Source organism: Colias eurytheme, chromosome 24, assembly GCF_061535395.1.
Source record: "Colias eurytheme isolate Ceu_HAF_F1 chromosome 24, ilColEury1 Martin Lab GWU primary, whole genome shotgun sequence".
Classification (NCBI taxonomy): Eukaryota; Metazoa; Arthropoda; class Insecta; order Lepidoptera; family Pieridae; genus Colias; species Colias eurytheme.
In genome coordinates, this window is record NC_143003.1 from 2,262,044 (window position 1) to 2,289,849 (window position 27,806).

Consider the following 27,806-nt stretch of genomic DNA (forward strand, 5'->3'; position numbering starts at 1 on the left):
GGAACTCAATAATTTTAAGTTATAATGTGAAACTTATTAACTTCAAAAAAACATAACCAAACAAATAATTGCAACATATTCCGACAACCCTACCGTTTTTCTACACATAGATAAAAAATACCGTTAAAAGTATAGAGCGAAATATCTATAAATAAATGATGTACACCACATCACACCTGATTGTAATTTTAAATAGTGTCATACAGTATGCATGCGCGCGCGGGTCACGATCAAAGCTGCGAACTTGCATTTTTACATCGATTACCGGCGATACCTACTATCGTTCCAAATACTGACATTTATTTGACAGTTAAACTTTTTTATGTCAGAAAAAAATGAACTGGCCAGTGAAAATAAAGAAAAAAAATGCCACTAAAGAAAAAATTACGACGGTCGTGTTCGATTTTCAAATTCAGAGCATTCTTTTTAAATCTTGCCGGGAATCGCGATTCGATCATGTGCAATTTCTTTCCAAATGACACATAGGCTATTCGCTTTTTATCTGCGGTCGTTCTCTAAAAATAAATCACCATAAACGCAAGGGAAATATAAAAGCGCGGCATATCCACGTGCTCCATAATAAAAATAAAGTGGGAGTCTGCGAAACGAGAGGGGTCAATCACCTCCCTAACCTAAGACAAGCACGCACACACGCGCAGCCCGTACGCGTGTATACGACCACGCACACAACTCTACGCCCACATACAAACTCCGCGCGCGCGCCGAACGAGTTTAGACAAACGGAAGAAAATATATTATTCTCTTTTTAGGTAGGGCTTTTGAGAAATCTCTACTTTACATACTTTAATGCAATTAATGCAGTTTTGTTTTGATAGCTGCGTTTGAAGTTGCTGGTAATTTATGAGTCATTTATTAGTTTTGCGCGGCAATATATATTATGGTTAAAGACTTGTTTCGTTATAAAAATATAATCAAGCCCATTTTATTAACAATTTTGGCGCGAAATTTACTAACCTCAAAGTTAAGAAATAATTAACAACTGACAATTACAATGGAACAAAACAAAACATAAATAAAATAAAAAAACAATATCTTATCACAATTGATTGTTCTGTGCCAGTTGTAATTTAGCGTTTCAAGTGACGCTAGTCAGCAATAGTGCATTAGAAAGAGAAAGGGGCATAGTTATATTTCACACTAATATCTATAACAAAAATGTATATATTCGCGAAAAATGATACCGTAAGAGAGTACATTGCTCTCGATCGCGAGTGTGTGAGTGCGGTATCTTGACCTACGACAAGCGTGTGCGTGTGTGTGTGTTGCGTAATATATTTTTTATCTGTATTTAATTGAAATATTTCGAATTCCCCGCGCTTTTGCTGTGCTGAATTATGTTGTATTTGGTTTTATTGAAAGTTTTTGTGTTGTGAATTCAATGAAAGATTTAATATATAGAATATACCTACATTTTTAGGATTCAAATTGTCTACTTTACTATCCTAATGAGGTCAGGCTGATGTTAGTGATTCATAGAATTTTGCTATAATTCTATGTACCTAGGTACCTACTATAGAAATAGACTACCTACTAGATAATGTTATTCGTTTCTATATTATGTAAGTAATCGAGTACTTTTTAATAAAACAATCAAAACAGATGTTTTACTTTAAACTCCCTGATCCATTTATATGACTCAAACATGAAAAATGCACAATATTGCATTTAGAGCATGACTGTCTCAAAAATGTACTCCATATAAAATATAATATTTTATAGATTATATAGATATTTAAAGGGCTAAAAATTGACCTTTGACCTTTTAAGGGCTATGTGATCATGTTTTATTTATCAATTATTTAGTACTATTACAATATCTCTAACTCGTGAAAAAAAGTTCTTGCATATATATCGTTCAATTGAAAATATAATCCTTGGTTTAGAAAATTCTATGATTGTGAGCGAATTTTTTATAATTTAAAAAAATATGTTCTATACGAAGCTGCAGGCAATCCATGTAAATCTTATATATATATATATAAAATTCTCGTGTCACAATGTTAGACTGCATACTCCTCCGAAACGGGTGGACCGATTCTCATGAAATTTTCTGTGCATATCGGGTAAGTCTGAGAATCGGCCAACATCTATTTTTCATATGTACCACGGGCGAAGCCGGGGCGGACCGCTAGTAATCTATAGAATCTAGGTAACTAATTATCTTAAATGTCCGAATGTATGTTCCGTGTAGCCAAGACCTTTTCTATTGTATCAAAAAGAGCTTTTCCAAATTATCTGTGTTGTTAAATTTTAATTAAAATGAAAGAGATAAGTAATATATTTAGTTGGACCGTTTATCTGTCCTCTATGAAAAATGAAATATGTCTCTACTTATAAAATAATTTTGATATTCTTGCAACATTGAAAAATTAAAGAAAATAACTGTTTTCTTGTGTTTTTCAATTCTAATTTTACATTCAATGTCTTTTATATATTTTTACCGCTTGCCTTGGGCTGATCGGACAAAGAAGTTATTTTTATAAACAAAGTACTTACACGGTTTTTGTTGAAGTTTCGGTTTAAAGAATATTCTTGAAATCTTTCAGATTCCAATGGTATTTTGCATATTTAAAATGGATTTTAATAAACAATATTACAATAAAATTATTAACCATAATAGTTAATATATTAGACTATGAACCATAATTTTTGATAACTTTAGTGATGTTCCATATCTATACATACCTTGAACAGTGTTTTTATAAATAATGTAGAAAAAAGTATTAAGTACTTATTACAAGCAAGCAATATCTCCTATTATGTACCTGTACTGTGTATTAGGTACCAGTACCTACATATTATTAGAATGAGATTACTTGATTAAGCTATTCATTGTTTGTAAAATCAATATTACTTTATTATCAATACAATACGTACTTTTTACATCATATCCTAGGTACTATAGGTATCCATATGAATTATTATTATCTAACTTTAAAGTGGACTCGTTTCATTTTATTTGTGACTTATTATAAAATGAACTTTACTTCATGCAGTGATCTTTCATTCTTTATGTCATACACATTTTAAATTATTTGAGTTAAAAAAAAAGAAAGATACTCTTATATATTTTGAAATAATCATAATTGAATGAAAGGTATATGTACACATACCTGCATAGGTAGATATTATATATACCTATACGATCTCGTATGTACTTATAGTCCATTATAAGAAAGTAACTAATAAAAGACGCTAGTTAAAACGATAATTCCCTGTATCTTTTCATAACAGCTTTGATATGTACCTACATAGAAAATAGAACACAAGCTCTACATGCAGATTTAATAACTTCTAAGTTTTCTACATTACCTACTGAAGGTTCACCTTCAAATCATAAAGACTATTGATATACTATAATTTATGTAAAAAAAACGTGTTTAAAACATTTATATTTGCGCTTTGCAAACTAAAGAATTCAAATAATAAAAAAATATGCAATCGCTTACTAGGTAGGTAGGTACCGAAGCTATTCGATAGACTGACCTCATTTCTATGCCTAAGATAAGTTAAATCGATAAAAATTTTCATAACGTCCCTAGCTGTTCTATTTTCGAACGAATTCCATTTTCGAATAAAATAGAAAGCGCGCTTTAAAAAATAGCAAATGTCACGATTTGACATTTAGCGATGCACTTTTACGAGACTCTTAGCTTAACTTTCTCCGACCTAACTTTAGACGGATTATAAATATATTTAATTGCACCGGAGCCTCAGTTATGCTAATGACTAATGCATATCGTTGCAAGTTGCAACATCTGTGACACATCCGCTTTTTTATCCACAACACTAGGGAATAGATAAGAAAATTTACCTGCATCGATGTTCTATATCGAGAGAAGCTCGCGAACTCATACAAAAACCGCGCATTTCACACAAAAACACAGCACAGATTAAAAAGTCCAAATTGGCACGTCACCGGGCACTCGAATTTAGAACGCGGCAACATCGGCCGAAATTAAATAAAAACTTTTTCGTTTGATAGTTGCAACAAAAAATGTGTCTGTTTACGTCAAATTTAAAAGTGGAATACGGCAAAAAATCGTTGTGCACAGGCCGTGGGCTGTAGGCGTTCTGTTTATAAGTACTATAGTAGGAGCATGGCATCGTAATGCACTTATGTGTTGGTACTCGCTAAGTTTTTTATTATAGTCGTTTATACCGCGGTACCTTTAGAGGTTCGCATGCTCCGGCCAGAGCGAACCGTCTTGATAATTCTGTTACGTAACGAAATGATGGCTTCGTTTTGTTTTCATGTTATATTGCTTGGTTAATGCACGCTCGTTTTATTCGGTGTATTACGACTTAAATTGCGGTTGAGAAAATTGAATGAGTTTTTAATTATTTACACATGTTTGTATTCTGTGGGATGAGTAAGTGATACTGTTTTGATTACGTCGTCTTTTTATATATGTAGTTTTATTGTTGTAGTTTTTCTGTTCATTGTATGATAACTTTTTGTCTCGTGTATAAAAATAATTTCGATCGTTTGCTGTGAATTACCTAGTGGCTAGTATTAGTAACAAGTATTTTCTTTAATTCTAATGCACCGTTTTTCATAGTATCAAGATGTGTCCTTCCCTTGTGAGATAATACGCGGGAAAGAGAGGGATATATAAGTTTTTCATCACTCTCGAACTTGCGTTTTTTCGCCAATACTTTTTTATAACCAGCCGTATTTGGGCACACTTGACATTTTTATATGTCTGCTCGGTGGTCTCCATTATTATACGGGAAAAATAATAAAATAAATATTTTATAGAATAAACTTTTTTTTTGTACTCACTGCGCGAAGGTTTTTGTCATTTTTAATCTGGATTAACGATGATAACGATTTCATATTGTTTATTGTGGCTGGTAAATGTCAAGTTGTAACGGGTAACTTATAGATTTCACTTTTTATTGCTTACATTTTTTATATTGAGATGGAAAACTACAGAGGAAATGTTTATTAAATATAACCTACACATTTTAAAAATATTGTCATAATAATATTATCTTCAACTACCTTGCTGTACTGTGCCGTGCTTCAAAATAATATCATTTCACAGTTAGAAAGACAGACAATCAAACAAAATAAAAAAATACAGTTGAACTTTTTTTGCACTCAAATTAAACTTAACAACCGTGTAATAATTTGATGACATATTGAAAATAAAAATACTACATCCTAGGTCTCGCTCAGCGGACCGGCAAATGCCTGAATTAGCGGGTCCGTAATAATATCTTGTCAAGTTAGTACTTAGGTCCACCCTTTACTTATATGTTAGAGATTTTAATGTATGTCATGTCGGTAATGTTGTATTAAATTTAATTTGAGTTTATTTTGTTGTATTTCTGGGACACGTGCAAAACTCTACAATTTTTTTTTGTATTTAAATATGTTTTTTATTTTTATTGATACAAATAAATGTTTAAAGCACAGTATAAAGCCAAAGCCCCAGTCTGGTACCTATCTACATAGTATAAAACAAAGTCGCTTTCTCTGTCCCTATGTCCCAACTAATAAGTAATTAAACGTAAAACAAATACCTACGTAAAAAAAAATATTAAATTGAACTTTTATAAGGTAATAGTGAACAGTTAATGACAATAGTTTATATTTTTCATATCTCGTCAAATACAATAACCACATTTTTTGTCAAAATCAAAAACATTACCAAAAAATATAACAGCAATCTTATTACAGCACGTTTTGAAGGGTTGGCCGTCCATTACTCATAGCGGAGTTTTTTGGTGAAACTCGAAAATTTATTAAGCAATTAGCGGTGATACTCAAGAGCGGGAACATTATTAGAAAAATTTCTTATTGCTCGTAAAAAACTGTTTTTTTGGACACCTGAGCTGAACTGAATTATATATGAGAGTTTATGAGGAAGGTGTTATTGGAATTTGGAAGGGAATGTTATTTGTAGATTTTGTTTAAACATAAGCAATGTCAAAGGGAATTTTATTGTTATCAAACCACACGTAAAATTAGCTTAAAATCGTTTTTTAGAATTGATTTTTCATTCATCAAATAATAGCGGGTATTTATAGATGTTTCGTATGCCTTTAATTTTAATTGCATAAGACGACGTTCATTGATACTTTAATAAATTTCTATGCTATGTGTGACAATGTAATAAATACCTAAGTTAAAGTATATTCACTCCCCTACTCCTTTTAAATATTAAAAACAATTACTCATGAATGTCTTAAAATTTCTCACACAAGAAGCTAAAAAAGCAGAGTTAACAAGAGAAAAAAAAAACAAGACAGCAATCGTTTAAGGTTAAAATGATCACAAACAGTGCAAATTGGCGGGAAGAGCCCCGCGTGGAATGGAACAGACAAAAATTAGATTCCTTGCCTGCTGTATAGCGACCGGCCGAAATGATAGTTATTTCATGCGTTAGATTAAAGTTAAATAAATAAAATTGTTGGTTAAACTAAATATTATATTATCTTGAAAATTTAATTTGAGGTGACTTTTGCCCAGGCGTAGAAAAAAATAAAGCTATCTCTATAATATGTGATATGACAATAGTCATATCATTCTAAAGTTTCATTTGTTATTTATAAATAGATGTTATATATTAATCCTGTATTAGGTACATAATAGTAAAAATTGAGTTTAAATTTATATTTAGGTATTTGAATAAAATCATGGATAATAAAATATTAAAACTCTAGCTACTAATACCACAGAATAGCTAATACTTATATTAATCGTTCATGATAAACAATTATGTATGTACCTAACTATACCTATATCAAAAGTGTAACACTCAAAGTTGTAGGGAAATTAAAAAATCAAGTATCAAAACATTTAACTCGCGTTATCTCCTACCTAATGGCGCGTTTCAGAAAAAAGACGAAGATAAAAATTAGCTAAAATTAAAAGATGCTAACGAGGCCCATTCTGTTCGGAGCCTTATTTCTCTGACTTATTCCTTACAATTTCTTCCACGTGAATTTTCTGTAAAGTGCCTTATTTGGCTCATTTGGATTATTTATGACGAATGAAAATATGTTTTTGTGACGCAAGTATGTATATTTTATTATATATGATACAAATAGTTGAATTACTTTTATATTTTTTCATAAGCATAGGTAGGTACTAACTCTAAATGAACGAATCTACATAATATGTAAAATACTAATAAAATGTTTGGTACCACAATCAATTTTTTTAAAAACACGATCAACTACAAGTAAGTACCTATATTCGTCAAAATTAGATCATTAACGTCGTTCTAAAAAAAAACTTCGTCCATAAAAGGCAGAATAATTAGATTTAAAACGAGTTTGACTGTTACATCTTGTACCGGCGGTTATTATGAAAAGTGACCGGGAAAACTGAAACGGTTAAAAATGCTTAATGACGCTTTTAACTTAATAGCTTTTACTTAGCGCTTTATAGGATCTCTTGTATGATATTTGTTTTTTTTAGGATGGTAATAAAGGGTTGTTTTAACGGTTAGGGTAAAAATTCTAGCTTGTAAAGGTATTTTGATTTATAAGAAACAATATCATTATTTTGTCAACTATTTATGTAGATACTTTATGATTGAATCGTTGTAAAGAAAATAATTTCGTGTCGTTCACACACATGTAATGACTAATGTTGAATAAAACGCATAAAAGTTTATTATGTACAACAATCGAATATCAAAGCAATTCAAATAAGTCCTCGAACAAGACATCACTTTCAAAAATGGAATTAAAAAGTCCTTCCCTAAAATGAACAAAGGGCCCGCGACGCTCTCCATCATTAAAAACATTTAAAACAACCACTACACGAATTGATTTAATACCAACATTCAACAAAAAATGTCATACCAACATGCCGAAAACGGAAAAAATAAACGAAACGTTCCTGAACGTCAAAAGTGTCTCAATATCGGAACAAAACAATCGAAATTTGAATTTTAAATACGCGGGCATTTCGAGATTTTTTCTTTTGAGAAAGATAATAAATCTACTCGCAATAACAATAAATTCATTGGGGATCGACATGCAAATGTGAGTTTTTTCGACAACACGTATCAAGTGCTTGTAACAAAAATGTGTGGAGTGGACGGTTACACATTTTTTCAAACGTTTAAAAATCAATAGAATTGTATTCGAATAAAATGCTAAAGTATGTTCTCGTGTTGAAACTCACGAACAACACACAAGTTTTGATATATTGATTTTTCAGTAAATACCTACGACGCTCCGTGCGTCTTTGATTTATTCTCACACTCAATTTATGAACTATTGTTTCTTTATCGGGTGAATTTCTATTGACCCCTCGCATTTATTGAATGTTATTTGTATTTGAGCTTTATGCTTGTGACTTTTCATATTAAATAAATACCTATTATACATAAGCACCTAACCTTTGTACATGATTTTAATTTTTATAAAAAATAAAAAATAAATGAAAGTGATGATTAAAAATCTGTTAGTTATAACTGGATTGATTCAAGTAGTACCTACTATAGGGTTATTTTGTTAATTAATTCATATCTTTAAAGTTTAGAAATGTTTATAGATTATCTAATCAGTTAAAAACGGCGTTATAAAACAACCATAGTATCTATACCATTAAGCGATAAAATGCAGTTCCCTAACTACCAAAAAAATACAGCACCAACAAAAAGCCGCGACTCCACGCATTCCGCGTAAACAAAACTACAAGTACACAGTACGTCTCACTTTTTATTTTGCCGAGTTCCGCTCTACGTCGCGAACGTTTTTTCATGCACCTGTGCCTGTTTCTTGTACAATGTTATAAATGTAAATGGCGCAATAAAACCTTATACTTTTGTTTATAGATCGCCGTTTTTAGATAGTGACCTTTGACCCTTGTATCGACCGGATCAATGTTTATATCATTATTTAGATAGTAAGTTATATCTAGAATATACTACCTGGAATATATGGTCTAGATTGTTATCGGTAAGTTTGTTATAACATAATAATAATGACATCTAATGACAGTAATATCTAATCACACGCACCTAGTCATTTAGTAATAGGTAGAACCATTTTACAACTCTTATAGTTAACTCTTTCTCTGTATATCCTTATCAAATATGTATCTTTATTGTATTTCAACTGACTCTACCAAAAAGTACATTTTTTTACAACACTCAAAGTACATTAACTGCAATCGCGTACTAAAATTTTTGACACAGCCACATCCGTACAATATATCAACGAATATTGCAGATGTACCTACTTCCTCAATACCACCTTGTACGCAGATGGGTCCGCGTGAAAAAGGAATCTCGATCGAAATAAATTGTTCGCGCCCCGGGCTTCGCACTATGTGAAAATGTTTAATGAATTATGCAGATGTGGCTAGATAACCGCTCCATAGATTTCTGTAGTCACCCACTGCAGCGAAGCGAATAAAATGTTCTTTTTTAACACGCTTTTTTTAATTTATAATGTAAGTGGAATAGCACGTTACAATCACTTACAAGTAAGGCCTAATATATTTGTGTATAGAATAATTTTAAAATTAAGAATATTGGTTAGACCAATACCCCATTGGTAGGCTGTGCTTTGGTGTCTATCTTGTTTTTAACTAAGTCGTAATTTAGTGACTTTAATAAAAATATATCTTGTAATATTTACGAGAATATATTCCAAAATCGAATTCACTCTTCACTACGCATTTACTTATAATAAAACCGAAACATTTCAATTCTAGATCAGCAATGAAATTTAAAGTAATAATTTACCATTACAAATACATATAACGACCTATCAATGCCCTGCACCTACGTTACGAAACACTACCCCATATCATCAAATTATAAAAAAAATCTATCAAATCAAAAGTGTCAAATTCTATCAAATCATTCCAGTAACCATAGCAACGAGATAAACACCGCCGCACAGATTGGAACACAACGATACGCATTGGAACAGGTGCCAACTCACTCGTTGCAGCGTGGACCAGCACTCCTCGAGGGTCCTCTCGCTGATGCTCTGCCCGGACCTCGCCTGCTGCTGTAATGTTAAACTAATTAGAGTACTGTAATCGCCTGCTGCTAAAATGGATGGCTAATTAGATTACTGTCAAACATTAGGGGAGACATGTGACTAAATAGAAGAGTACTGTCAAACATTGAGGTACCTATAACTCGACCGTAGTTGTATCTACAGATGGAGGAAGGAGGTAAAAGGTCTATACTCTACAAAAAGGAGGGTTCAAATTTTCATATTATCGAGTCTCTGATAACAACATGTTTGATAGCAATTCATATTTGTAGTGAAAATGGCTTGATGGATTGGATCGAAGGTTCATATTTTTTTCTTGATATTTACAATCTATTCGTCATTTTAAACCATGACGACCAACCATGCTTATTTTTTAAAATACCTAGTTTAAAAGTTATAAAAGCTACCAAGTCATTATTAGTGTTCGAAGCTTCGAGATAAATTACGTTTTAAATTCGTTTAGAGCTTTTACAAAGACGTAAAGTGAAACAAAAAAATAATTACTTTGATTCTAATGTAAAACGTGATTTATTATTTATTTAATTAACTATTTCGAAGACTTATAAACGTATATAGGTAATATACGTAAAATCAAACACAAGCAATGTTTTTCTAAAGAATAATAGAGATCTCTTAGAATAATATTATTTCACCTTGAGTTTGATTTCATGTGACACTAAATAGGTACCTATCTATTAGGTACATGATTTTGCAAGAAACTAAACAGATGAGTTGCTATTTCAAATATCTTTCTGCGTCTCAAATAAATAAAACTGCTGACTTTTAAATGGAAATGTTGAATACGCTTCATTTTATTCAAATAGTGAAGAGTTTACGAATAGATTGATATTATTAGTATAATAAAAACATTTAAAAATGGCCAGACGAAAATTATTTCTTAAGAATACTTAATTTACTAGATTCGATATTTATATACAATTAATACTAATTTATAATATTTTCACTACCTAAGTACATAGTGCGTTTATAATTATAAGCTAAACTATGAAGAAATATTAATGCGTGATAAGCAAACCCAAGCGTAGAGTGTTGTATAAAGCAAAGTGAAAGAAATAGAAGACAAAGAATTTATTTAGCAGTGAGCTTCTTGTTCTAGAAATTCATAGAATTTTTCTTTTAAGATAATATTTTCAGCAATATTATGTTTTATCTTATCATTCATATGAAGGCTGTATCATATACCTATTAAAATAATTGATTGAATATTTGGTTGTCTTTTATAGAACATTCGTAATTATAACCTATATCTGAGGTATTTATAAACAAAATATCTGAATAAAAAGCTATTTGTGTGAACACTGAACATGTAAGAGCTTTAGATTACAAGTTATCTAGCTTTTTTATTAAATTTTCTCATAACTCACTGCTAAATTGAAGAATACGTGGAAACTCATTCGAATTACATAATTAATTTTATTAATTAGTTTTACACTTAAAACTTTCATATACGAATTATGATAAAAATATGTAGGTATATTTTAACCCATTGAGCCCCGAACGGCCCGATCGAGCCACGACACAATAGATTTTCTATTGTGTCTGTGATTCCGGGGCCTGATTTATTAAACTACTAATTAATTATAGTTGCCATTTTTAAGCTTTCTAAAAATCAAATGAGTTGCCACCAGAAAAAAAGACGAAAGTAAAAAATAATAATTACATCGATATTCAGGCTATTCAGGTAATTTACCAGTGCGAATGGCAACATTGAGTTGCGATCGCCAATCGGGACTTCCCCTGTTGGTGACTGCTGGGGTTGCTTGCAACAAAAATACCATTTATTAGTTTTATAGCTAAATATTCCTGTAGAAAAAAGGGGAAAAAATGTCTTGTAGAGGGAAAAATATGTATAAGTTCGTTGGTAAAGATGTGATGAAAATAATAAATGAAATATTTTTTTTGTATGGAAGTAAAATAAATATGATGACATATTGAATACTAGAGGTGCGCCCCGGCTTCGCCCGTGGTACATATTATTTCGCAATAAAAGGTAGCCTATGTCCTTTCTCGGGTATCAAAATATCTCCATAATTTCATTGCAAATTGGGTCAGTAGTTTAGGCGTGATTGAGTAACAGACAGACAGACAGAGTTACTTTCGCATTTATAATATTAGTAGATATATGGATTATTTTTTCAATTACTAAGGCTCTAAATTCGTGTTTATCTGAACATGGTATACTTATGTAAGATCAAATCTCTTGAAATAGTCTATAATAAATGTTATAATATAGTTATAGGTATGCCATGTATTTAAATTGCCAATTATGTAAAGATTAATTTGTCTGTAACTCGCTATCTATGCAACAGACAACAGTGTTAGGTATGTAAACTTATGTAAATTAAAATCAATACCTATATTATGTATTTATTTATAATAATATATTCTTATTTGCTTTGTTCATTAATAAAATATAACTATTTAAATCAAATTGAATCTATTTATAGGTATAATCTATCCCATTGAATCAAAGAAGGTTCTTCATATAACTGCTGGTTATTTTCTCCACTGTCTTTTTCATTAATAACACCTTTTTAATTGTTATCATTTCTGTGTATGAATTAATCACATTTGAAATAAGAATATTTTGATGACTTAACTTAAATATATAAGAACTTAATCATATCAAAAGCATTTTATCTAAAGCGTAAAAAGCTTGTTATAGGTAATGTGAAATAAATAAATATAGAGCTGAAGTACCGCCACAAACACACACCAAAGAGAATAAAATAGATATACATAGTTATAAAGCAAAGTAAAAGGTTTAACAGGCATGGTCGATATTAGAAATAATTCAATTAATAAATACAGTAACTAAAGACTTAAAACATATTATATCTCTATAATAAGAAAAATAAACCTTACCTATTCCTTTTTAATATAGGTATTAGGTACCTCTATTTTAAAGTTATTTTATATTATAATATCCAAATCACGACAAAATGAAGTAGCCAATGTTTTATTTAATTCAAATTTAGAATTTTATTAGGCAAAGGCTTTCCTCCATACAGCCTAATTTCTCTACTTCTAATTACATCATGCCAGTTAAACCTCAGAAATCATTGCCAAAAAAAAAAGAAAAACCAAAAGCGTTCGATTTTCAAACAAACCATAGAGAAAGAGTATTTACATCGACATTATTGAGTGAAGACAGTAAATTTACCAGCGCAAATGGTACGAGTGATCTCTCGCTCATCGTGGAGTCCGCTGATGGTGACTGCTGTTCCGTTCGACCAGTGGTGGTAGGCACGTGAAAGAAAGAGATGCATTGTTAATAATATGATTGATAATTTGTGTCAATATTTTTCTAGTTTTTTTTAATATGTTTATATTAAAAATTGATACAAATTATTATCTATCATTTGTAGAAAGGTTTTTGAGTTATTGATCAAATCATATGGAACATAGACATTGTTTACATGTAGTAAGGATTTAATTAAAACTGTGTAATTCTTACTTATTATTTTAGATGAATAATTAAACTGAAATATATCACATGAATAATTAAACAATTCAATTTTAAGTGTAGACACTTCAGTTATATTTTCTTTTCAAAAACACATGACATGTTTTGAGAGCAAACTCTTCACGCGACAAGCGTAACATTGAAAAAATTTAATAAATCAAATTTTAATTAACCGTTCTCCGAAAAAAACGACCACAAAGCGTATTCCGCGTTGAACCGTTAAATCTAAAAAAACCGATGAATACGAAATTCGAACTGGATATCGAAAACCGGTTCCTTATTCAAACAATAATTTAAAAACAAAAAATGGAACGAGAACAGATTTGCAGTAACAAATAACTGTCAACACCCTTCCGTGAAACAATAGCCGATGTAAAAATTAAAAAAAATAAAATCACAATGAGCCCCTAATCCGCGCGCCGTGGGAACAGACAAATGCAAGGTGAGCCAATCCGAAACTAATTTAAAAAGTAATATTCTTTTGTCTTCCATTTTCAAATTTTAATTCAACATGCATTGCGAGCTGTTCTAAATTCGAATTCACTACGAATTTTGCTACATGTATTTTTTTTGCGTTTGAAAATTGTTAGATAGGATTTTGCGAAAACGCTTGCTTTGGAGATTCCATAATTTGTAAGTCGTTTGTATTGTAAAATATTGTAAGTAATTTTTTATACGTTTGAAAATTGTTAGAAATAAATTTGTACATTTTATAATACAGTAATAATTTACAATATTTTTTAAAAGACAAACAATTTTGATGGATATTGTTCCGGAAATTGTAATTATTTTTATAACTCAAGTAATATATTAATAATAATCGGAGTTAGAACGTGAAAAATATAAACACGAGCCGCCAACGTAAAACATGCCATATGTCCAAAACAAACATTTGTATTATAGAACCGAACCGAAACGTTGACATGTTGATCACATACTAATACAGAAATAATAGAATTATCACTGATTATCGTAATTTACATATCCTTTGTAAGACCGGATGCGACATAAGGACAAAAACGATTTAATAATAAGTTTGACGCCCGGCCCTTAACCCTTTCTTCGGTAACAAAAGCTTTACAATAATTATGTCTTCTTTTTTTAAGGAAGTTGAAATTTGGAACAAGTTTTGTACCTTAGGGTCAGTTCCGTTCCATATCTTGAAGACGATAGACGTTCCAATTTTAAATCGGATTAAGAAGTTTGCACTTGAATTTTAAATTTAGTTCGAAGTTAAAAATTTTGGAGACAGGTAACTTTTATTTTATTTTTTAAATTTGTTTTTTTTTTCTAATGCGTTTTTTAGAATATTTTGTCATTGTTTTGATTAATGCTCGTATGACTTTGAATATTAGACGTCTTGAACTTTGCCGGCGGGGAGCGATAGCTACTGAATTAGTGAATATGCAAATCTAATCGCGTTTTCTATTTATAAATTGTTATCTAATTTCACTTATTTTATATTAGGTAATTTATTGAAACTGCATTTTTACAAAAATAGAGAGATCTATTTTTTTTTAATTGTCAACAAAAATAATAAACACCGATTTTATTTTATTTCTAACTCGCGATGGGGTCGTTTATTAATTATAATCTTAGCTCACGTTACTGCAGTTTAATCACAACATTAGCACTTCATCATCCTGATCACCGAACTGTCCAAGACTCACCTGTATTTCGCCGACGAGCTTCTCAGCCATGATCTTGTGGTCTGGGGTTGGCGGCTGCGGCGTGGGAGCCGGGCCGGGCTGCTCGTCGGGCTCCTGGTGCACCGGCGAGGGCGGCCGGCTGCGGCTCCAGAAGTCCTGCAGCTTGAAGCGCTGCTCCGGCTGCACGGCAGGGATGTGCAGCGACAGCGGAGCGGCCCGCAGGTCCAGCGCGCTGCCGCCCGCCGCTGCCTCACCGCCCTCCGCCGCCGTCATCTTGAACGAGTTCTGCAGCCAACTGGCCACGAAGTTGTCCTCCTCCTTGGGCTGCTCCAGGAGCCGCGGGAACGGCGGCGCGGCGCCGGCTTCGAAGGCGCCCTCGCCGCCGACGCTCTCGCCTTCCTCGGCAATTTTTGGTACTTTCGCCTCCCTCGGTGAGTCTTCTACCTCCTTCCGGTACTCATGGAGGTCCCTGTATCTCTCCTGGAGCGCGAGGGATATGTTCTCGTTGAAGTACTTCAACATGAATTCCAGTTTGCCGCCCGAGCGTCTGCGGAAGAGAGGTTTGAGTGCGCGAGGGAAAGTGACCTCCTCGAGGCGCGGGCGGGATACGACTAACTTCTTGGTGGAAAACTTGCAGCGTCGTCTTGCGGGGAGGGGCGGACGCGCGCGCCTCGCGAAGACGCCGCGCCAACTAGCAAGACGCGCCGCCCCCGCCTTACGCGCCGCGAAGAACATCCCCACTGAAGGTCGGGCGCCTGCGCCCACAATTTTTCCGCGGAAAAATGCTCAAAGAAAAGACGGCGCGCTCGGACGCGCGGCGCCCGTGTGAACCGGACCTAACTCGGACCTCGGAATAACTATCGAGGGCGCGCTCTCGCTCGCACGACCCCTATACCCCACCCTTCGCTGGAGCGAGACGCCCGATCATTTTTTCTAAGCCATAGGGAGGAGGAAATAAAGAATGGGTTTCTTTGTGATTTTTTTCTTGCTCTATCTCGCTTGCACTTAGGGTGATGAATGGGGTTGTTTCGCGTTTTTAAGTATTTCTTTCCGTTCCGCCTCTTTTATTATTGAATTTTTTTGCGCTCAGGCGGGGCTTAGATTATGGGGTTCTAGCCAACAGCCTTTTAAATGCGGCTTACTTTTTTTACCTAATGAGCGAAAAAATGAATCACACCCTCTGTGAATTTACCTAAACTAGCTAGCCTTTAGAATATACCTTCTACCTATGATGCGTTCTAAGGAAAATGCGAGTAAAATGAGAAATATGTTTTCTTTACAGATTCGTCTCGTAGCAAGTCTAAGACAAGAAAACTCGAACAAAATTACACATTACAAAGATTACATTTCTAAGGTTGATATCGAAGAGGAAGGGTTATTTACGAGGTTTTCCCTCCGTTTTCTTGGAGCACTGTAAGAGCTACCCCACGCTAGATGGCGTAGCCTGCTACGACGCGGACGTCTACGCTTTTCGCTTTATTTGAAGAAAACCAGTTTTTTATATATTTTATTATCTAATTATATAAATAATGCAATTGTTATATTATTGTGTAGGTACCTATATTCTATTAAAGTATCAAAGGAATAATTATCGTTTTATTTATTAACTTGATAATTAAGCGTAGAACATTTTATGAACAATTGCTTTGCATAAAAATGCGTTAAATATTACGTTGAATCTATTCTAAGCATTGTGTCACGATTGAATCATTCAAAGACTATAAAATATACAAAATTGTCCGTATCAAAGACAATTATTAATAGATATTTACCTTTTGTGGACAAGTTATTGTTGTGTTATGGTTAGTACTTAGTATCTTACTTATAATGTTTCTTAACATGCTTTGAATAAAGATTTCAATGTTCATAAGTACCTATGTAACAATGAGTTTAAAAATACAACCTACTTGTATGTACTTAGGTATGCAAAATTTTTATTTACTTAATTATGCAATCCGAAATATTTGACTTTTTTACCTGAAAATCTTTAACCGATCTAGGTAGGTACCTACCTAAATAATTTTTTATGTGCAAAAATTTATTAAAAAAATTCATTCATTCATGCCGAGAACAGAAGTGAAACTTCATTGACAAGATTCAAACACATCGTCGCCTTACTCCATGACGTGAAGGTATTGCCATGACGGGCCTAAAGAAGTTTCACATAAAAAAATCCCACTCAAATGAAGTCTGATGAAAGATAAATATATTTTCCAAGTACAGCCAATTATACTGAGTCATTAAATAAAAACAATGATGTACGGGCGTGGCTGTGGGATGGTTTTTTTGTCACGGTACGTGGGTTCGAGGCGGTGCTAGATAAATGTAAATCGACTTGTAATTCGTAATAATGCTAATTATTTTGCGTCTATTCTTGGTCAGTATTTTTTTTCTGTACCTACTTTTTTAATTGAAACAACTTTATATCTATGATAGCCATCCGTCTAAGTAAACGAAAAAAAAATAGTTTAGAATTTTCATAGCTTTTTCTGTAGGTACATAAAAGGTTCATTTCTAATCAACAAGGGTTGATTTCTAAGTGCATATTTATAAAAGGACCATGCTTTAGATATGAACCTTGGTTGCTTTAGAAGTAAGAACTTATAATTCCACCCTCGCAAATATTGAACGCGAATCACAACCCTTTCAAAATGGTTCGTATCGAAGTAATTTTTAAGAGTGACTCTGCTAGATTCAGTTTGATTATATTATTAAGGGTTAATTTTTCAATTCTTGGATAATACCTATTCGTCGAATAACGTATAAAACTACCATTTCAAAACGTATTCTTATTGCCCGCAATTGACAGTTTACATGTGACATTTTAATATTATCGTGTAATACTTTATTGGACGGATAAGTTTTAACCAGGGATTGAAAAATCGGCCCTAAGTAGTAGAACGATAGGACAGTTAGGTATTTGGCATTATAATTATATTGTTGCAGGTATATACAGGGTGTCCCAAAAAGTAGTGATATACTGAAGCTGGGAGGTAGAGGACTTAGAGGGCTATCCGAATCACCCCCATGTGTGTTATGCGATTTTTCGTATTTTCGGAGTTATTACATTTTTTTCAATTTTTCATCTATCGCCGAGTACGATGAGATTTTTATTTATGGTGACGTGAATTATTGCGCTAGATGCTTGTTTTTTTTTGTGTGCTAAGCTGAAAGATAGGCCAATTCAGTATGGTAACATTTACTATCGTTAGATCTTCGAATGGAATAAAAAAAAGAATTAAATGCCAAGAAAGATAAAATTACCCAGTATGTTCATAACTTCAAGGGCCCATAAAAAAATAAAATCACATAAAAAAGGTTTTCCATTTGGCTTTTAAAAACTTGCTCTATCGATCAGGTAGCTACCCATAAAATTTCATTTTAAATATTCTTCATTTTAAAAGGCTTCAATCGAAAAATTGAAATCTAAATGTGGTAAGTGCAAAATTTTTATTAACATGATGATTATTAAAACCAATAAATAGGTGTTTAAAAATGAATTTTTTTTAAATAGCCCCGCTGTTGCTCAATGCAAGTGCGACATCACCGTAAAAAGTTGTCTTTTTAATGTCTGAATGCTCTTTTATCATTTTTAATGGTTTCTTCTGCTACTATGAATTTCCGGGTTATTTCGTCCAAATTGTGGCAGTCTCTCGTCTTTGTAGTATCCCCACGGAAAAAATTCAATAGGGTTTATGTCCGGAGACCGTGGAGGCCAGGCTAAAGGGCAAAAATACCCTGAAAGATGGATTGGTCGTTGCAGCCTGCGCATGCGCCGGTGACGCCTGCTTTAAAGCCTGGCCTCCACGGTCCCTCGAATAAACCCCATTGATTTTTTTTCAATGGGGATACTAAAAAGACCTCGGCTACTTGAGAGAATGCCCCAATTTGGACAAAATAACCCGGAAATTCATAGTAGCAGAAGAAACCATTAAAAATGATAAAAAAGCATTCAGACATTTAAAAGACAACTTTTTACGGTGATGTCGCACTTGCACTGAGCAACAGCGGGGCTATTTAAAAAAATTCTGGTAATTAAACACCTATTTATTGGTTTTAATGATCATCATGTTAATAAAAATTTTGCACTTACCACATTTAGATTTCAATTTTTCGATTGAAGCCTTCAGAATAATAAAATGAAATTTTTATGGTGGCTACCTGATCGATAGAGCAAGTTTTTAAAAGCCAAATGGAAAACCTTTTTTATGTGATTTTATTTTTTTATGGGCCCTTGAAGTTATGAACATACTGGGTAATTTTATCTTTCTTGGCATTTAATTCTTTTTTTTATTCCATTCGAAGATCTAACGATAGTAAATGTTACCATACTGAATTGGCCTATCTTTCAGCTTAGCACACAAAAAAAAACAAGCATCTAGCGCAATAATTCACGTCACCATAAATAAAAATCTCATCGTACTCGGCGATAGATGAAAAATTGAAAAAAATGTAATAACTCCGAAAATACGAAAAATCGCATAACACACATGGGGGTGATTCGGATAGCCCTCTAGGTCCTCTACCTCCCAGCTTCCGTTCATCACTACTTTTTGGGACACCCTGTATAATATTATACCAACATAGTATTAAATGAAAAAATTATGAAAAATTAAAACCTTGTACCCATATAAAACTTTGGTTGTATTCAGACCATTAAAATTGCTAAATTTCATCCCGATCTGTGCAGCCGTTTTGACGTAAAAGAGTAACAAACTTCACAACGCATTTACTTATAGATACCTACCTATACTACTTACTAGTATTATAATATTGACTCACCTCAATACGTAGGTAAGTTTAAAATATTTGATATTTTATTTCTTCAATAATAAAATGGAACCACGTGTCCAGCGAACGGACGGACAGCTGTTGGCCATTGTTATACATATTTCATTTAATATCCTGTGCTGTATCGATATTGATACTATTTTAACAAATTGGACTATTTATTTTGAAATATCTATAGTAAGTACCTACCTATTAGTAAACAGCAGTTGTTGTTTTTTGTGTTAAGAATTAACTTTGTCTTTTAAATTTAACCAAATATGCAAAACATCTAGGTACCGCTTATTAAAAAAATTAATGAAATGGTTTAAAAATGGTTTTGATGGATGTAAAAATTTAAAATATGAACCAAGTTGTACATAATAAAGTTACAATTAAAGTCAAGTAGGTATGCGCTTGCGCAAATTAGACTTTTTGGAAAAAAAAGGGAAATACTCGTGTAAAATTTAAAACACAATAAACATAGGTATCTAAAACAAATCTTGTTCATACATTGTTTCCTATACCCGCGCAAAAATGCATCATTCATTCATTCATTCAAAGTTTAACCCTGCAATGCGATCGCACTTCAAAATCTCGTTTATGCAAATCATAAAGCACCTTGGGGTCATTTTTTGCAAACCGGTTATGTCTATGGGAATGTTGATTGTGCGATAGAGGGTTGATTTGGCGGTCTTTTTTGTGACACTCTTCCGTGAGAAAGTGTATCTATTGTCTTTGGTCTGTTATAAGTTGGTAAGTTTCTGGATCTCATGAATGTTTGAGGGAGTGTAATAAAGGAGAATTTAACAAGGTGGTTGTCTAGATGTTGGTTGTAAGGTGATAGTTACTTTCGTCATACATAGAACGAAATAAAATTGTCTGTAGACACCTACGTCTTGGAAAAGACATGACATCGTATTGTCTTGAAACAAAAGCTGCTTAAATCATTAGATAGGTAGGCTATTTTAAATAATAGGTAGTAGAATTTTATAGGTATCTTTTCAATATAATGTGCATCGTTTGCTTTAGCTTCTACCTGAAAACACGTAATCAAAATAGTTGTAGGTACCTACATATCCGCACATCTGGAAATAGTTTTTTAAAAGCCCTTACATTATAAATAATAGGTACTGGCCTAGTTAATTTCCACAAGGATAGAAATCAATTTAGAGTCCTTCTTGCTACCATCCTATATTTAAAATAAATTCTTGAAGTTTACGTATCAGGTTCATGACAAACTTCCAAAACAAAATTGGGGTAAATTTAACCATAACATGGATTTTTTCCAATTCTATAGATTGCGTGGAAAGGGTTATAAGAAAGCAGAAACTCCAGGCAAGGGGTAGTAATGACCGTGGACACGCACCGCGACCTATTTTTAATCATTTTTCGGTTAGACGAAGGGTTAGCTGGAAATATGGAACAGGCTTTTTTTCATTAGCTAGGTACTTATGAAGCTATTATTAATAGACTTTATTTTGATGATCCGACTGATAATTATTATGAAACGTAGAGTCATAATTTTTATTTAGCTGTAGGTAGAGAGGAGAGGGACTTAGATTTATCATCGATCAAATCACTAACGACATAATACTTAAATTATTATGAGGGTTTTCATTATAATTGAGACTTCAGAAAATTATTTTTATTACTTCAGAAATATAGGGAAATAGGTCTTCTGCTTATTAGGGTTTAGGTTGCGTATAGCATAGGTTGCGTTGCGGTGCGTAGCACAGTAAAAATTTAAAACTTACAACAAAAAATATATATATGGGAAAAATTTTATTTTAAATTGCTCTACACATTGTTAAAATTACACATTGTTACTCATTGCAAAAACAGCTGAACAGATTTGAATCAAGTTTTATTAAACAGATAGATATTATCTGATGATACTTTGTCTCTATAATGACATTCAAACCAGGGGCGATCGGAATGCAATAAAATGAGGTTGATATAACTAACAGAATCTTTATTTAGATTACTTTCTATTGAGACTGATGAATATTTTAATCTTTCAACAAACATGTTTCAAGTCTTTTTTTAAATGTAAAAAAATCTACACACGTTTGGGATAAGATTTTAGTTCACAAGTAGGTTAATATATATGTACATTTTAAGACGTTACAAAATATGTATCTACCAATGAGTATTTTCTTACTTCAACTTGTACGACTCTACGCTCTCACAATTTTTATGATTTAGTTCGTAAGTTTAGTGCATACCTATTGCCTATAACCTATAGTCTATAGATAATTAAGTCAAGAGTTGATTCGTTTTAAATATCAATTTGAATGTACCTACCAGTTGATTGCTATTAAAAAAAGCCCTCCTAAAAAGTTTTTTTCTTCTAGGTATACTATCCATACTTGGCGAGCCGGTATAAATATTGAAAATTATTGATGGTACTATTCCGTGACTACTGACGAGTGAGTCCTTCCGATCAATAGACAGACGAACAACTCTACATTTTTATATTTACTTTCATGTTTTGTTTGAACGCTTTACAAATTAGCTTTCTTTCGTTTTCAAATAAATGCTTTAAATTCGAATTATGTCAGTCATAGATAATAAATTTTCATAACATGTGTTTTATTTTGTCCGTTTTAAATTATTTATTCGTAATAGAAAAAACTGTAACACTCCAAAAAAATGTAGCGAGCATTTTATTTTGTATTGACCACGTACCAATAAAGTAACCGCAACTTATGCTGCTGGTTAGCTTTTTATATACTGCCGTAAATTATTTTAACATAAAACAACATCGATAAAAGAATAGACGAACACGACATCCTTAATGTATATCGAATTTTAATCATGTTTTATTAACCTAACATTATAAAAAACACGACTTAAAAATTCATCACTCATAAAGTCACGAAAAAAGCGCATAAAAAAGTCCCCCGACAAACCAACCGTTAAACAGTAGCATTACACAAAGCCATCATAAAAAACCGTAAAAAGGAAAAAAAACGTCTAAACATTGCGTGTCAAACATCACGGGTTTCTAAACGTTTAAAAAACATGTTAATCTTGACACATTTTAAAAAAAGAACACAAAAAATCGCCCCTGTGCTTATCCACCAATAAAAAAAAACTCGTGTCGATGGTTTGAAAAAAGAAGATAATTGGTGGCGCGCGTGCCGTCCTACTTTTTTTTATTCTTTCGAGCCGTGGGGTGAATTTTGTGTGACAATTAGAGAGGCGTAACACCATTCAGCCGACAAATTGTAGATTATAAACTTTTAAACTGTTAACGCTGTATAATTTAATATGGGTCGGTTATTTATGTTGATTTAGTATTCGTTTTTCACTTTGTGATGGACTTTCACGACATGGTAGTTTTATAGGTTATGGTGATCTTATTCAGGTTAGTCACATCCATTATTGTGGATCTACTAATTATTAATTTGTTTTATATTGTAATTCACTTTATCTAAATACACGTGGATGTTACTCTTAAGGAAAGTTATAATAGATTCTTAAATTTGAAATAGATCTAGTTTATTGTCATTATTAATGAACCAAATTGTTTACGGAATCAATAATTGAAAATGCTTGATAAATACCAATATATTGGACCATCAAAACTAGAACAAAACAAGATAAAAATAAAATTAAACACGCATAGTGACATCTAGCGAAACGAAAGTTTATCGTTTCTTATTGGAAAATTATTAAAATTACAACCTGAATTAAATGCATTTACTTACAAACGAAAATAACAACGCATTTCCTTATCTTAATAGATAACGCAAATCAAATACAATTTCAAAAAAATAAAATAAAATAACCCTTAAAAAATGCATAAAAAATTGCATCACACAGGTGTCAGTATGCTTCAACAAACGTGGCATTACAAAAAATAAATAAAACTTAAAATGGAAAAATATTAAAAATAAAACTATTACGTAATGGAAAATTTTTACCTTACAAGAGAGAGAACAACCACCCCGCGCTACAGCTTCTTATAAAATTTCCATTTAAAACAGTGTTCATTATCTTTTTTCTAACGAAAAAATACATTTTATTCAATCACGTAACATCCTTAAGTGTTTAGTGCAAGATGCAAATATTAACTTTAATTTAATCGCGTTAAATTCTAATTTAATTTGTCTTATTCCGTTGTTTAAGACGTTCATACAGCGATGAAGAAGTTGGTCTACTTTATTGGACTGTAGTGATGGGACGCGATATTCAAAGGTTTAGTCGAAACTTGAAGACTTAGCTATTTATAATGACACATAAGTGTATTAAAAGCTATGAAAAAGTGATAAAAATTTATCCAAATAGGTATATATATGTATATATATAGCTTTCGTGTTGAACTATTAATTTATTTAACTTATTCTTATGCCGTTGTCTATTTAACGTCGCCATAGATCGACATTGAGGTACTAAATAGTTTGACATTAATGCAAAATGTAGTTTCAATGTTACATCTAAATGTAAAAATGCTGCTTTGTATGATCCAACTGGTAGGTGGTCCGTGGTAGGACATATAACAGGTGAAATATGCACAATGCACATAGTCCGTGTTGTAGGTAAGAATCTAATAAGACGTAATTGAGAAGTCAATAAGAAGAATATCGAGCTAAAGAAAGTGAAATAAATCGTGATTTAAATCCCTTTATTTATATGTAAAATAAGTACAAGAAGTGGGTATCTAGTCTTCGATGCAACTTTGAGTTGTTTTTTGTTGAGAATAAACGAATAAAATAAGTAGGTAATTATATTACGATCTCTATTTTAGCTCTGTCGATCAGTATATGTCAAAATTTCAATACAACACCATTAAGTAAATTTTAAATTTAAACAGGCGTATACACAATCATATAAGAAACCGTTTCTAATAAGTAATTTCGAATAAGAATCGACTAAACACAACTTTTAATCGACCAACTAGTCGAGACATCAGCACATCACTAGTTGCGTATGTGTGCGTTATCAGTAAGTACGTATGTAGATAAAATTTTGAAAAATCCTCAACTTTTCCGCGATAACCCCGCCCGGAGTAGTGGAAAAAAAGCTTTGAGCACTATTTATAGTACGGACTTCATTCTATGAAATTAAATAACATAGACTATAAATTATCTTAAATATGTATACCTAGTTATTTGTCCATACAAGATTAATAGCCATGACTTGAATAATTTATATGAGAAGATTGCTTAGTTTTAATAAATTACTACAGTTAAAGTCAAGCAATACCTTCAGCTTGATTCAAAATACTCATAACATGCTTACCTATAGGTATTAGAAATGGCAGATTGTACCTACCGTAGTTTATATTGCACTTATAGTTTCATTGGATCAAGTACCTATCTATTGTTTTTATACAAAGCGGATCCTTTTAATCAATGACCATGATAAAGAACTAGGAACGTTTGTTTTCAAAAATAAGTTTAGTGTAAAGATTTTCTTCAAAGTTATTAAACTAAAATATGTGAGAATATACATAAATAAATAATATGAGTTAACAAAACCCGTCCTATAAGTACAGCACATCTTATAAATAAACAGTATGACCGAGAAGTATTTATTTGCAATCCTTATCATTCGCTACGTGCAATAGAGTATAGAGTTCTTTGTGAGAGTCTAGATAAGCTGTCTATTATATGTACTAGGTTTTATAATTATTTTATACGGGTGGGGAATGTAGTGCGCAATTCGAGTGACGGTGTAAAATTTATAGCTTTTTTTTTCATAATTTGAAAATTAAAAAAAAATGCTTCTATTATGAAGGTTTTTTAAAATACTTATTTCATGAATTCTTTTATACATACATAATATATATTCATTATTCTAAATTTAGTTGCTAAGTATAACCTACAGGTACATTTTTTTCAATTCCAGGACTGCTTCAAACTATCTGAATTAAAATGTAAAATACAAGAGATGCATTCGCTAACAATACAATGTTTGCACACAAGGTAAATGTATTTTTTTCATTAAAAAAATGAGCTTTACTTTTATACTAGTTTAAGATATTTTAGTTTATAAAATATAGTTAGATGTATAGCATAAGGGGTTTGAAACTTTTTGTATGGACGCTGGCATATCGACCTGCCGCCATTTTGATTTTTTTTCAAAATCGCGGCGCACGATTAAAGTGGTATGTATGGATAGAGGACACATAGACGAACAAAAAATGTCTCATAACATAGTACCCTAAAGCGTCACATTACCGAGATATTTGGAGGTAAATATTCACTTATGAGTACAACGACAAACACTAAAAATAGACTTATTACGTGTCTATATGCATAATATTATCTCCAAATAATCACTCCCAGGTAGATTATTATTATTACAGGAAGAAATTAGGTATTCATTACATTACTTACATTTTTATGTAATGTATGTATGTTTTTATGTAATGAATGTACCTACTTTCTTCCAATAAACTGTTAATTAATAATAATCTACCTGGGAGTGATTATTTGGAGATAATATTATGCATATAGACACGTAATAAGTCAATTTTTAGTGTTTGTCGTTGTACTCATAAGTGAATATTTACCTCCAAATATCTCGGTAACGTGACGCTTTAGGGTACTATGATATTAGACATTTTTTGTTTGTCTATGTATCCTCTATCCATGCATACAACTTTAATCGTGCGCCGCGATTTTGAAAAAAAATCAAAATGGCGGCCGGGTTGATATGCCAGAAAGTTTCAATGCCCTTTGTAGGTTGTCTCATTTAATATAAAATATTTGTATAATCTAGTCGGTATCTAATTCGTTTATTTGGGATTCAAACCTAGGAACGTCTATAAATAATTGAAAGTGACCAAGGAAGACAGTAAATTGGTTTTAATTAAAACATTTAATTACTAAAGTTATTTCCAATCGACGTGCCATAAAAAGATTTATCATGCGCCTGCGCAACTAACGGCCCCTCGCGGGCGGTAATGGAACTAGATATCTTCTAAATATATCATTTTAGTAATTCATAAAACAGTTAGGCTTAGTTATACCTACATTATTTTATGAAAAATCCTTGTTAAGACTGTTTCTTGCAAAATCTATAAAACCAATTTGGGTGAAATTTTGAACATGGATAGTTCGTACCTAGTATACAGTCTTTAATAACTTATTAGTTGAATCTATTCCCAAAAAAAAAAACCTATAAAAATACTTAACATTTAAAATTATTTCTTTGCAGACATTCCGATGCAGTCCGATGAGAAGGAAATCCACAACGAGCGGAGAGATGCGAAAAATTATTCAAAAGAGAAGTCTTATTGAATAAATACATGTTTGACTTTCAGTTTAACATGCTCTTCAGCAAAGGTAAAAATGTAGTAGGTACTAGGTACGTCTATATTAAATATTTTTACCATAGATGTTCAAATGTAAAATATTAAATTAGGAGGATTCATTTTTACTCAGATAATTTTATTCTACTAATATGAACTAGATTTTTCTGTTTACTCCTTATAGTTTCTATTTAAGACATACCCGATACTATAGTAATTATAGTATAACTTGATCCCTGCTATATATGAACTGTGATGGAACAAAGAGGTCTTCCTTACTGGTGCTCTCAACGTCTCTCTCGTAATAATTATTGCATTGTTACGCATTGCCAAGTAAAAAAATTCTTAGAGTATCTCATCATCATCAGCCCATATACGTTCCCACTGCTGGGACACGGGCCTCCTATGAGGGTACAGGCCATAATCCACCACGCTGGCCAAGTGCGTGTTGGCGGATGACACATGTCGTCGAACTTTTTAATTCTTCGACATGTCGGTTTCCTCACGATGTTTTCCTTCACCGTTCGAGCAGTGGTGATGTTACAACATGCGCAGATAAATTGAAAAATCAATTTATTTCCTGCGCGCTCGCCTGGTCTCGAACCCCGGACTTATCGATTCGAAGTCCGAGGTT

At 32.3% G+C, this 27,806-nt stretch overlaps 1 protein-coding gene and 1 long non-coding RNA gene across 7 annotated transcripts in view; one reads left to right on the forward strand and one right to left on the reverse strand.

Moving 5' to 3' along the window:
• The window catches only part of dati (zinc finger protein datilografo), a 98,039-nt gene that overhangs the window by 53,356 nt on the left and 16,877 nt on the right, over positions 1 to 27,806 (reverse strand). Inside the window, exons 1-5 of one of the 5 annotated variants that reach the window (XM_090115973.1) lie at positions 23,838 to 23,926; positions 15,160 to 15,685; positions 13,154 to 13,240; positions 11,684 to 11,782; positions 9,943 to 10,011 (exon numbers count right to left, since the gene is read on the reverse strand). In XM_090115973.1, coding sequence (XP_089972099.1) covers positions 9,943 to 10,011; positions 11,684 to 11,782; positions 13,154 to 13,240; positions 15,160 to 15,660 — 756 coding nt within the window. In that variant the 5' untranslated portion in view covers positions 15,661 to 15,685; positions 23,838 to 23,926. Of the gene's footprint in view, positions 1 to 9,942; positions 10,012 to 11,683; positions 11,783 to 13,153; positions 13,244 to 15,159; positions 15,686 to 23,837; positions 23,927 to 27,806 lie in introns of those variants that run through there. The other 4 variants (XM_090115975.1, XM_090115974.1, XM_090115971.1 and 1 more) reach the window with 4 other exon arrangements.
• Positions 25,477 to 27,806, forward strand: part of LOC149897884 (uncharacterized) — a 37,164-nt gene continuing 34,834 nt past the window's right edge. The window contains exons 1-3 of one of the 2 annotated variants that reach the window (XR_016458136.1): positions 25,477 to 25,653; positions 25,765 to 25,841; positions 27,079 to 27,206. This is a non-coding gene — a long non-coding RNA (uncharacterized LOC149897884). The remainder of the gene's footprint in view (positions 25,654 to 25,764; positions 25,842 to 27,078; positions 27,207 to 27,806) is intronic. The other variant, XR_016458137.1, reaches the window with a different exon arrangement.